This window comes from Macrotis lagotis, chromosome 2, assembly GCF_037893015.1.
Source record: "Macrotis lagotis isolate mMagLag1 chromosome 2, bilby.v1.9.chrom.fasta, whole genome shotgun sequence".
Taxonomy (NCBI): Eukaryota; Metazoa; Chordata; class Mammalia; order Peramelemorphia; family Peramelidae; genus Macrotis; species Macrotis lagotis.
In genome coordinates, this window is record NC_133659.1 from 104,903,568 (window position 1) to 104,916,643 (window position 13,076).

General features: G+C 40.8%; 1 protein-coding gene across 9 annotated transcripts in view; it reads left to right on the top strand.

Moving 5' to 3' along the window:
- Positions 1-4,966: 4,966 nt before the first annotated feature.
- NFASC (neurofascin) overlaps positions 4,967-13,076 on the top strand; it is a 202,246-nt gene continuing 194,136 nt past the window's right edge. For 3 of the 9 annotated variants that reach the window (XM_074222464.1, XM_074222465.1, XM_074222470.1), the window contains exon 1: positions 4,973-5,265. In XM_074222464.1, the coding sequence (XP_074078565.1) occupies positions 5,234-5,265 (32 nt within the window). In that variant the 5' untranslated portion in view covers positions 4,973-5,233. Of the gene's footprint in view, positions 5,266-13,076 lie in introns of all 9 variants that reach the window. The other 6 variants (XM_074222463.1, XM_074222469.1, XM_074222462.1 and 3 more) reach the window with 4 other exon arrangements.

Genomic DNA, 13,076 nt, shown 5'->3' on the forward strand with positions numbered 1-13,076 from the left:
GTGTTGTTGTGAAAATTAGTGAGATACTTGTAGAGCATTTAGAACAATGTATGGCACACAGTAGTTGTTTAATAAATGTTTAGCCTAAGAAGCACTAAGTCATTTCTTATGATTTATTTAATCCATCATTGACTTGGGCACGTTGACATTTCATTGGTGAAAGCTGGATGTCCTCTCCTCCCATAGGCCCCATTGGAGCTCTGCTACCTTCCTAATACCTGGATTGGATTAGATGACCTCTAAGTACCAATACAATGCAAATTCTGTGATTCTGTAACATATAGTACAATAAGAGAGTCAAAAGTTGAAGGGAGCAACTTAGAATAAGTCACATCCTTAGGGAACAAATCTTAACCTCCATGAAAGACCCACTGCAAGAAGAGTTATCTCTTGAATAAAGAGGAGAAACCACTGGCTAAAGTGGAAATACCTATTTGAGCTTTGAGAGGCCCCTTCTGGCCTTACCTTTGTAGATTTCCAGAGACAGGAGGGATTTCCCTAGAATGAGGTGAGCCCTCAAGAAAGGACAACATTTGACCCAGGGAGGTATGAAAAGTCAAGAAAACATTTTCCTTTGATTTTGCCAGGGCAGGAGAGTTCCTGCCAGTGGAGGCCAGTTTATATGTGTCAGTATTTTATTCAGATTCATTTATCTCCCATGGATAGGGGAAGGATGACAGAGTTACCCCCACCCAGCCCCAAACACCTATAAGCCTGATCTTAGTTGTTCCTATCATTTCCAAGGTATCATGAAACTTTTTTTTTTCTTAGCATTCCTGAAAGGCCAAGAAAAGTTGGGTGGAGTTGGTGGAGAGAATTCTTCTCTTAGAATTGATAAAAAGAGGTCCAGAGAAATTACCCTTGCTTTCCCTAGACTGTATAGAAGATAGAAGATATGTATCTGGATTGACATTTCAGTATTTGTACTTTAAGCTCCATATATATATATACATAAGTGGGTGAATTCTGACCCAGTTTTCCCCCACATCCAGATTATTTGAGCTCAGGTAAGCCATCTCCCCTCTCTGAGCTTCACTTTCTTCCTTTGTAAAGTAGGATGGAATTAACTCAAGAATTCCACTTCACCCCTCACTACCCTTCCCACATATACTCCTGCCCCATCTCTACTGAGAATTCTACTCTGGAGTTCCATCCCTGTCTGCTCCAGGGTCTTTCTCCCTTGTTCACTGGTTCCAGATGACTTGCTTTCATTTGTCTCTTTCTAGTCATGAAGTTCATAGATTTAGAACTGAAAGGGAACACTGAATCCAAATGACTCGTTTTAGGAATCAGAGACCCCAAATCCTTTAGAAATAATTTTATTCTACCCTAAATCCATAAACATTTCACTCAGTGATAAATTTTAGAGAGTGGGTTACCTGGGAGAATCTGTAATCAGATTGACCTCAGGGAAGAGCATTGGATTGGAATGGGGACAACTTGGGTTATTTGGGGGCTTTCCTGTTGTGGACAGAAACCTTCCTCAAGGCCTTGCCAGCTGTTTCAGCTGCTGTGAATTGGCTGTTTGGAGATGGCCACTTGGGCTTTGCAAATGTGACCCACATTCAGTCTGGCCATTTTCCCTCTTTCGACTGTGCCTCTCCCTTCTGTTGCTTTGGTCTGTTTTGCTGCTGAGTCTACTCTCTTGTGAGGACACCTCTAGGGTCTTCCTAGTTGGTGTGGGAACTTTTGCTGCTTCTAGAATAACTCTGAGAGCTAGGGTTAGAACTGGAAATGCCTTTAGATATTATCTAGACCAAGTGCCTCATTTTACAGATGAAGCAACTAAGGTTCTAAAATGTAAAATGATTTTTTTCCACAGTCTAGAGGTAGGAAGTCTCAGTTATCATTTAGAGAAAATGGAGTTTCAAACTCATATCTTTCTAACTCCCGAATCCAATGTATTATTCTGCTTCTGGCAGTTGGTCCTGTTCTGGCTGCTGTGATGAAGAGAGAAGCTGGGGGAAACCCATAGGGAGTATGAGAGGGTGTCTGCTGGGAACAGTCAAGAACTGTGTCAGTTCTGTCTGAGGAGCCACCCTCCCTCAGCAAGTGTGACTAGAGAGTGAGAAGATGGGAGCAAAGGCCAAAGTTGCCTGGTGGCTGATGTATCCCAGATCCTTAGCTCTTTGCTCTTTAAGTGGGATTTGTCAATCTTGTTTCTCTCCATATGCCCCTAGGCATTTCTCGGGGTGCCCTCCCTCCTCTTTATCAGTTTAATTCACCCCCCAATTTTTTGAATCCTTCCTATAAGCAAGACATTGTGAGGGTACCTGGGTTGCAAATGGTCATAGAATCCTAGAGTTTGAAGGAAACTAAGAAGTCAGATAGACAGACAATATTTATTAAAGTCTTACTATGTGCCAATCCCTAAGGATATATATATATATATATATATATATGTATATATATATATATATATACATATATATATATATATATATATATATATATATATATATATATGTAAGCAAGACAAACTCTACCCTTGAGGAACTTCCATAAAGGCCCCACAAGAGAAGTCAGATTTGTCCAACTTTCAAGGATGGATGTAGGATACATTACATTCCCCCTCCACACTTTGCATACATAGCATGTTCATAGTGAATTCCCATTAGTCCTTTAAAATATTTTTTTCTTTTGAGAAAAATTGTTTCACCTTTGTACTGAAGCCATTCACTTTTATAGAGCTTTTTATTCCTCAACACATCCTTCTTTCTATTCATCAAGCCATTTCTTGTAAAAGAGATTAAAACAAAGACAGAAAAAAAAGCAGTTCAGTAAAACCAACCAACATATCAGCCATGTTTACAGTATATTTCTATTCCACAATCAGAGTACTCTCTTTCTTTAATAAATGAGAGTAGTGGCTGATTCATTCTTTCAACTCTTTTTTTCCAGTCTAATCTTGGTCCTTAAAGTTCTTTGGTTTGCAATCTCATTTTATTATTCTTCCTATTTAAATTGTTATAGCTAATGTATTGTTTTCCTTAGTTATGCTTATATCACTCTGTATCAGTTCATACAGGTCATCACATGCTTCTTTAAATTCTTCATATTCTTTCCTTTTGGCTCAGTTTTATTCCATTACATATGTGTAGTACCATTTGTTTAATACTTGTTGATTTTTACTTCTGCATTTTCTCTTTAATGGATCCTCCTCTCTCTCCTCATTCATGCCACCCTGGTTTGAGCTCTTATAACTTCTTATCTTGACTATTACAAAGCTACCCAATTCATCTTAGTGTCTCCATCATTCTTGGCTTCCCCCCAATCTATCTTAAAATTACTGCTAGATTAATCTCCCTATAGATCAGTCATGATCATTTCACTAATGCTCAAGCATGATTCTCCACTTCCAATGGAACAGAATTTAAATTCCTTGATCTGGCATTTAAGACTTTCTATTTTGGGGGCTCCTAGCCCAATTTCTGTAGCATTGTCTCACATATATTCTATATTCCCACCAATTTTAGACTACTAGTAATTCCCCAAACACACCCTGAACTTATCCATCTCCTCACCTTTGTTTATGTCATTCTCTTGACTTAAAATTTGGAGGGATTATTGGATTGGGAGAGGTGGATTTTTGTTTCAGGTCAACCACTAACTTTGTGACTTTGGACAAATTCTACCTAATCCTTTTAGGCCTTGGTTGCCAACTCCATGTACCCTGACCACATGCCTAGAATGCTCTCCTTCCTCACTTCCTTCAAGACTGAGAGCAAATCCCAAATTCTAGGTAAGCCTTCCTGGTGGTTTTTCTCCCCACCCTCACTCCCATTACCTTCCCTTTGAAATTACTTCCCATAAGAGTATAAGTATCTTTTATGTACATAGTTATTTACATGTGTTATCTGCTCATAGAAATTCTACCCATGGAGATAAGACATCGTTTCAGAAATGTGTTTTGCATACATTTGTGGTTTCCTGCACTGAAATCCCTTAGTATTTTGTCTCTTTTTTATAGTACTCACTACATTTTGCTTCATTTCCTAATTAGTTGTGTTCATGTCTTATGCTATTAGGACACAAGACCCTTGAGAATGGGGACCATATCTAAGACAAACGTAATATTTTGCAAATGTTATATAGGGTTAGGGTCAAAGACCAAACCCATGGTTTCATATAGGAACATAGGCAACTCTCTCTAGCGATTAAGATTGGCTTTGCTCTAATTTAGAGGTTAAAGGAGTTGTTTAAAGCAGTGATAGTTCAAACAGAAAAGGTGGGCAGTGTTACTAATCCACATATTATAAAGATCCCTGCTGGCTTCATATTGGCTTAGTTTTAAAATATAATGCTATGTTTTAATTATTTTGTTAAGGATTTCCCAGTTACATTTTAATCTGGTTCTTCTTGCAATTCCCCAGTGTTTGCCATATCTGGTATTTGATATCTCTGGCTTAAAGGCCAAAAGATTAAGCTTCTTGCTCAGGATCCCATAACCAGCTTGTGTCAGAGGATAAATTGGAACCCAGCTCTTTCTGTCTCCAAAGCTGGTTGGTGTCTGCTACTCTACATGGTGAACACTTCATAAATATCTGTTGCCTAAATGACTCAAATTGAGTGAATGAAGGTGACTCACGCTTGGTGTTACAGTCACTGCCTCTCATGTCCCACTCCTGTCTCCCACACAGTGAAAGGTTATGTCTTAGGTTCCTGAATTGGGGGGTCTTCATCCCCCAACCCCAGGAGCCTGGCTCAGCCTGGTACCTCTCTCTGCCTGGCCTCCGCTTCGGGGCCGGAGAAGTACAGCCTGGCTTGTGTCATGGCTCAGACAACTCCTCCATTATGCATGAGGGGGGACCCAGTGGTGAGGAAGGGAGGGATGGGGCAGGGTGAGAGAGAGAGGAGAGCTGAGAGGGAGGAAGGGAGGGGGAGAGTGGTTATTAATAAACAAGTGGTATTGTGTAGGGTTCCATTCACTGGACTCTCAGAGGATGCGGTGGGCTTGAGATAATAATAATGCTCTGTTTATGCCAGTGAGGGCTGAGGAGGTTGGCTGGTAGTGGGGAGGAATCTTTAATTATTCTGACTCTTCACTAGGCAGGGCTGCAGAGCTCAGGGGAAGAAGTGTCAGATCTAAATACTTTGTCCTGAGATTGTCTCCTTGCTGGGATGGTGGGGGGCTTGAAAGAGTCCTAGTTTTCCACTCTTCCCCCCAACTCCCTCCCTACTTCTCCATGGAGGACACTCTGGAGTGGGACAAAGGAGACTGAGAAGATCCAGGATGAATAAGAGCGTGCTACCTGCAGAGAACAGGTAGGGTGAGAAATTCTCTCTCCTATACCCTAATAGTGTATGTGTGTGTATGTGTGTGTGTGTGTGTGTGTAGTACACTTATTGGTTGAACTATGCACACACACACACACACACACACACACACACACACACAAACTCTGGTTTCTCATGGCTTTGTCCTTTCCTCTAAACTCTGAGGAAAAAGGAAACAAACCAGAGGATGCTGTGTGAGGGCTGGATGTGTGTGTGTGTGTGTGTGTGTATGTGAATGTATGTATGTTTATATATGTATGTATGTATGTGTATGTCTACTTGTTTACATAGTCCACAGCACTGAACTGCTTTTGTGTTATAGACTTGTATTGAGAGGAGGATTCGGGTTAATCTGTGTCTTGTTCCTATTCTCTCCCCCCCTTTCCTTGATACCAGCTATCTAGTGCTGTAAATATTGTTAAAGGCTAAGACTAGAGAGACCTGAGACTGATTCAGTTACATTTCTCTTATTTGGGAGTGTTGAAGGGATCTCCCTTCTATCTACCCTCAATGCAATTACCCTCTCGGCTAATAAGGTTTCCTTATTAAGGAGCCATTTGAAACATCTCAGCTCTGAGCTCCTCTCTCCTGGGCAATGCTTGGATTTGAGTATCTTGTTTATCTTCCACATAAGGAAGATCTTCCCTCCTTTGAATAATCTCTGTCTCACTGTCCCAACTAAAATGGAGGCTGGCTTAGATTAGAGGCAGAGTCTAAGAAGGATAAAACAGCTGAAGCTGGGGGGTAAAAGGGGAGACCAGAATGGGTGAAGGTGGAGGAGAGGGAGGAGCAAGCTGCTTCCTGAATCAGCAGGCTTGGTTATTTGAGAAATGGAGAGCTTTGTCTACAAAGAGGAATTCTGACATTTAAAGGCATGGGGAAGATAAGAGAATTGGATGATGGAGAGAAGGGCTGTGAGTGTCTATTTGTTTCATTCTTACTCTTCTGTATAGGGAGGAAGGAGGGACAAATCTGCCAGAGCCTTGGGTTGGAGAGAAAGGATCTTTTTCATTGTGTTGATTTCTGAAGAAGGATAACAGTTCAACCAACCAACACTTATTGCCTGCTATGTTCTAGCTTATGTTCTAGGTATAATGGGGAGCCAAATACCCAAGTGAGATAGTCCCTGATCTCAAGGAGCTTAGACTCTATTGCAGGAGAGAATTTGTACATATATCAATATGAATGAGCTAATTTTGTAGATGAGGATGCACTAGTAGTTTGCGGGGGGATCAGGAGAGTCTTCCTGTAGAAGGTAGCATTTAAGCTAAGTTGTGAAGGAAACTGAATTTTGAGAGACAGTATGGAGAGGGAGCTTATTCTAGCCATGGGGGACAACCAAGAGTACACATGGACATGGATGATGAAAATGAATGCCTTGCCCCAGTGATTCTGTTGGAATCCCCTCAGCCAGTGGACAAGGAAGCCCCCCAGAAAGGCCGGGTCACTTCTGTCATCATTGCTTTGGCTCATCAAACTGGATCTTTCTGTGTATTTTGGAGGTTTAAGAGGGGTTAGGAAATCATTCCCTTTGGCCTGGGAGGTAGTCCAGTCTGAAGAAAAGTTAGGTGGGGCCTAGGAGTTAAAGGCAGTGTGGTCTGTGTTTTCTTGCAGATCTCAGGTATAGTCCTGCCAAGAATTTGACAGACAAACACAGGGATCTCTCACTCCTCTGTGATGTTGCAGGATAGATGTTTAGAAACTTTATTATGGGGTGCAATTCTAAGCTGAGCTTAAGAGGGTTTCTCTTTTACCTTCTACTCACAACTGTGTGGGGTGAAAATCCCAGTAAGGAAAGGCCCATAGGGAGTTCTTTTTCCCAGTTGATGGAAATTCATCCTTCTGAATGTTTCCTTCCATAGCAGTGAATAACATTTTGTCATAATAGGGAGATTTGGGGCATGTAGAAAGGTGAGAGTGTCTAATTTAAGGAGGAGGTTATTATCACGTTGAAAAAGTACTCACAAAATGGCTCTGGAAATGTTAGACCTGACCCTGATATACCTTCCCTTAAATCAAGAAGAATGATTTATTGTAACCAATATTTCACAGCATCACAGAATGTGAATTTGATTTCAATAGAACCTCACTAGTCATATACAAAAGAATCCTCGTTATAACACACATGATGGATGCCATGGACAAAACATTAAACCTGTTGTCAAAAAGACGTGTTAACATCCTGCTCCAGACACTCACTAGCCATGTGACCAAGGCAAGACATTTAAACTGTCTGCCTTGATTTCCTCATTTGTAAAATGAGGACAATAATAGCTCCTATCTCCAGAATTATTGGGAGGATAAAATGAGACATTTATAAATTTCTTTGAAAACCTTGTAGAGTCATGTAAATATTAGCTATTATTGTTACTGTTTGTTATTGTTATTATTTGTTAGTAATAGTAATAAGAATGATAAATACCTACTGTGTTCAGAGCTCTATGCTGAGTCCTGGGAGCACATAGAACTTTTAGGCAAGACATATTTTGCAAATGCACAGATCATATGTAAGAGTTGGCAAGGCATCCAGTTTAGTTTGAGTGAAGATATGAGCAGGTTGAAAAATCAGGGTTGTGATTTTTGTGAAAGTCTTGAATGCTAGGAGTTTTAACTTGGTAGGCGAAAGGGATCTAGTGAAGGATTTAGAGTGGAATAAGTCTCCAAGCATCTTCTGATGTACCTGATAATGTGCACTGACTATACAAAGAAAAACAAAACAAAAATAACAGTACTCCAGTACCTGCTCTCAAGAAGTTCACAGTATGATGAGGGAGACAACATGCAAACATCCATGGGCAAGCAAACTATAGGCAGGATAACTGGAAGATAAGCAAGAGAAAGTGGTAGCATTAAGGAGAATTGGCAAGGACTTCTTGCAGAAAGTAGGATATAAATCCTTGCAGAAAGTAGAATATGAAGTCAGGGGAGCCTGAAGGTAGGAAAAAAGACAAAGAGAATTCCAAGACAAAATTCAGGAGATGGAACATTTTATGCAAGGAACAACAAGGTCAGAAGTGAGGTATCAGACTGAAAAGGCCTGGAGACAGATTATGAAGATGCTTTTATATTTGATCCTAGAGGTAATGTTGAAAGACTGGAGTTCATTAAATAGGGAGATAGCCTGGTCAAACCCATTCTCTAGGAAGTCCACTTTGACAGCTGAGGGCAGATGGATTGGAGTCAGAAGAGACTTGAGATGTTTGCAATAATCCAGGAGGGAGATGAGGAAAAGTCTGGGTGGCAGAAATATCAGCAGCAAGAAGGAAGAATATGTGAGAGTTGCAAAAGCAGAATCAACAGGACTTAGCTGATTGAATATAGGAGTGAGAGAGAATGAAGAGTATAAAATGGTGCCCAATTTTTAAGAATGAGTCATTGGGAGAATGGTGGTACCTTAATAGGGAAGTGAGGAAGAGGGGAAGGTCTTGGGGTAAAGATAAATTCAGTTTGGGGCATATAAGTCCAATAAGTCCATTTTAAGCATTTGGTAATAAGGGTCTGCCCTTATTACAAGTGATAATAGAGGAGGTGACAGCAATGGAAGTAATGAAGGAAGTAGAATTCACAGAACTTGATAAATGGATAGTAGAAGGAAGGAAAGGTAACAATCACAGACAAAACTAAGATTTTGAAGGTATCAGTGGTGACAAAGATAGTGAAATCAGGAGAAGTAACTTTAGGGAAAAATGGAAACAAGTAGATTTGGTCAATTAAGTGTGAAGCAAATACATCCCACTGGTGCTAAAGGTCATTAGCTGTGTGAGCTTGGAAGAGAGAATAGGACTCCTGAGAGTCAACTTTGGACATCATTGCTGTAGCAGTGATACTGGAAGCTGAGGAGTGGATGAATTTGTCAAAGGAGAAAATTGAGAGAAGAGGTCCCAGGCAGACTCTGAGGATCACCTACTCTAGAGGGACTGAAGAGAACAAGAAGGTAATGAAAGAGATTCAAAAAGCTTAGTGAAAGACTTAGGAGAATGAAGAGATGGAGGTGAGGAGTGTCTCTGAAGGAAGGTAATAAGTAAGCTTCTTTCTTGGACCCATATGATATTTTGCTTTGAATCTCCTGAATGCACCTTCCAATATTCCAATGGACCTGTCATCTCACCAGTGTGCATATTTCCTCCTATAATAAAATCAGCTCATTCATGCCTTCCATCCTGTGGTACACATGATGATAATAATCGTGATAATCCTATCTAACTGTACATAACACTTTTAAGAGTTGTCAAGTGCTTTACACATTTTATCTAGTTAGATCTTTGCAATAACCCTGTGAAGTAGATGTTCTTATCCACATTTTGTTTATGAGAAGATCAAACTGAGAGAAGCAAAATGACTTGCCCATGACATTGCAGCTAATGGCTGAGAAAGGATTCAAACTCTGGCCTTTCTGACTCCAAATCCAGTGCTCTATCTACTGTTTGTCCTTCATTTTCAAAGTAGATCACGACATCAGGGAGGTGATACCATAACAAGCGCATGAATTGGATTTGAGTGAGGGAATACTTGTGCTAAGTCCCCAGCCTCACTTTCTCCTCCAGAGTCATCTGAGTCCTGTGGCCAGAAATGAATCAGGATGACTGAAGATGGCCCTGGATGCAAGGGAATCAGCATTAAGTCACTTGCTCAAAGTCACATAGCTAATAGTCAAGTGTTTGGGGCCAGGTTTGAACTCAGGTCCTCCTGACTCCAGGACTACTACTGTCTATCTACTTTACTTTACCATCTAGCTGCCCCATGCTAAATCATACTGCCTCTAAGAAGGACCATGTCCTTACATAAGTTCTCCAAAGGAAGTCACTTAGCACATAATATTTTTAATAGCTCCATGTGATATTATCCTCCTATTAAACTGTATATTTTGTAAAGTCAGGCTAAACTTCCTGCCTCCCTAATTTTACATAGGGCTCCAAACGGTGTTGGCTTAATATTTGTTGAACTCAGTAAATAATCAATATTTATAAAGTGATTATTATGTGCCAGACATCGTGCTAACTTCTAGGAATACAAAAAAAGGCAAACAGCAGTTCCTGCCCTCGAGATGTATATAATCTAATAGAGGAAATAATGCAAAAAAATTCAAACAAATATATATGAAAGAATATATATATATATATATATATATATATATATATATATATGATAGAGGAAATAATTAAAAGAGAAGGCACTAGAACTGAGAGATTGGGAAAGGCTTGGGATTTTAGTTGGCATCTCCCCCTAACCAGACCAACATTCTAAGCAATATCCCCATTTATTGAATTAAATTGAAGAGAGGAGAGAGTCTCAGAAATAGGAGATGGTCGGAATGAGGACTGGGAAAAGACCACTGAATTTGGCAATTCCATACTTAGTGACCTTTGAAAGAGAAGCTTCCCAAGAGACATGAGGATGGAAACCAGATTGCCATGGGTTGGGAAGAGAGTGAGCAATAAAGAACTTGTGGTCTGTATCGTAGATGACTTTTTAAAAGGAGTTAGGAAATGAAGTGAAGGAGAGAGATGTGGCAATAGTTGGTTGAAGCAAAATGGTTAAAGGGAGGATTTATTTTTTATTTATTTTAAAGGATTGTAGAGACCTGACCACAGTGCTAGGTAGATAGGGGTAGGCAGAAGAGATATTTGAAGTGGTGGGACCAGGACATGAAGGACACAGTAAATGAGATCAAAGATGTAAACTACAGGATTATCTTAAACAAGGGGAGATATTTCTTCTTTTGTGACAGAAGAGAAGAGAGTAGATTGGTGACCCCGAAGAGTCATGAGGAGGTGAGAAGGTCATTGTTGAGGATCCTGTGGAATGGTTTCAATCTGTGAAATAGGAAGTTAGGTCACGTGCACAAATAATAGAGGTAAAGTTACAAGTAGGGACTTGAGTAGAGAAGGAAAAGTGAATGAGACAGGGAGACAATAAAGATAAAGAAGGATTACTGAACAATCATTAACCCAGATGAGTCGATATATAGCATCAAAGCATCATAAACCTAGAACTGAAAGGGACCTCAGGGTTCATGTAATCCAGCTCCCTCATATTATAGCTGAGGAAATTAAAACCAAAGAGGTTAAGTGACTTGTCCCAGATCCACACAAGTAAGTGGCAGAAGCAGGCTTTGGAACTCAGGCCCCTGCTTTTACTCCCCCTTATGTACCCACATACATAAACACCTCCCCATGCACACAGCGTACTCTTGGGGAACCTATTTCTCACCCTGATCTATGGTACTGATTAATGCAAGGGATGAGATTATTTTCAGAACTACAGCTCCTTCCCTAGACCCTTGGCTGCTCACAGATAATGCAGATTCACTGATTTTGATTCTTGCTTCCGCCCCATCCAACATAGTGACTATTTTGGGGAAATGTCAGCATCCTCCTCAGAGCACCTTTCACTGTGATCTATTTACAGAGTCCCAACTCTCTCCAACACAGAGGCTCATTGGCCAACTAGTCCCTTATCCCCAAGAGCCTGCTTAGAGGGAGTGAACCTATATTCTGTTAAATGCTCCTTCGGACTCTCTTCTATATGGCTCTCAGTCTTAGTGAAAGACTTCCAAAAGTCACGGTGCTGGGAGAGTGAGAGACTTTCTAGAGGGGTGATCAGATGACTTCACCCAAGGACACTTTCACTCCCCTTAATTTCACCACTGCCAGAAGAACTAGTAAGATGGCCAGTCCCCACTGAGGACTTAGGTCAGACTTTCTGTTATTACCAAGGACCTTGAATTCTGTGATGACAAGGGTGAGAACACTTGACCTTTGGAGGACTCCTCTCACCTTTGCATTCTGAAGTTTAGAAACTTGTCCTCCTAGGACCTTGAAGGAGCATCCTGCTTCAGAAATCAAGACAGCAAAAAGCAAATTGCACACAGGTGACTAATAGCCCACGCTGTTAACCAAGGAGTGGCAGAATCCTGAGCACTGGATAGGAATCAAGGAAGGAGGATGCTGTTCTGGATTCCACAGAGAAGTCTTTGCTCTTTAAGAAGGTATTAACTCATTCAAGCCTCCCCTCTACCCACTCTTGTGGTTAGCTCTGAAAAACACCACAGGGAGCATTGAAACAATTCTGGTTTTTTAATGTACCCTCCATTAGTGCTTCAGAGCTCAGCTTGGTATGGTTAACACAGCAGGAGGCAGGTCTTAGAGCATGGGACCCGTGGTAGGACCTGGCAGCGAGCCTAATGGGAGTTATCTTCTCTGTGTTCCCTTTCCCTTTTATTTGGTATCTCTGGACCCTATGTCTGGTAAGAAGCTTCTGGGGGTGTGGGTTGCTAGAACTAATAGATGGAAAGAGTCCCATTTCCTAGGAAATAGGATTGACCTGCCCATTTGATGGAGATTTCTCTTATTAAAAAACATCTCTGAATGCTTGGTGAAATCTTGTAGTCTGGAGTACAGCCTGGAGAGATGTAGGAGCCACATGGCTGTACCTTCTCAGAGTCCCACAGTTAGAAGAGACCTCAGAAGATTTGGTCCATATCATATTTGAAAAGGAATCCTTTCAATATCATACCCCAAAATGGTCATCCACTCTCTGCTTTAAGATCTCCAGTGAGGAGGGAACCAGCAGATTCTAGGGGTGTACCAGTAAATTAACAACTGAATTCTGACACCCCAGTTGTATGCATGATATATCCTTATGTTTAAGCTGCATCAGCAATAATTTCTCCATCACTTTCTGAAGTCTAAACAATCAACAATATAGTAAATCAAGCCTTGATATATAGTAGATTTCCAAGGTGTCAGTACTCACACTGTAAATTTACAAGGTGAACCAAGTTTGAGAGGGCTCTAGAA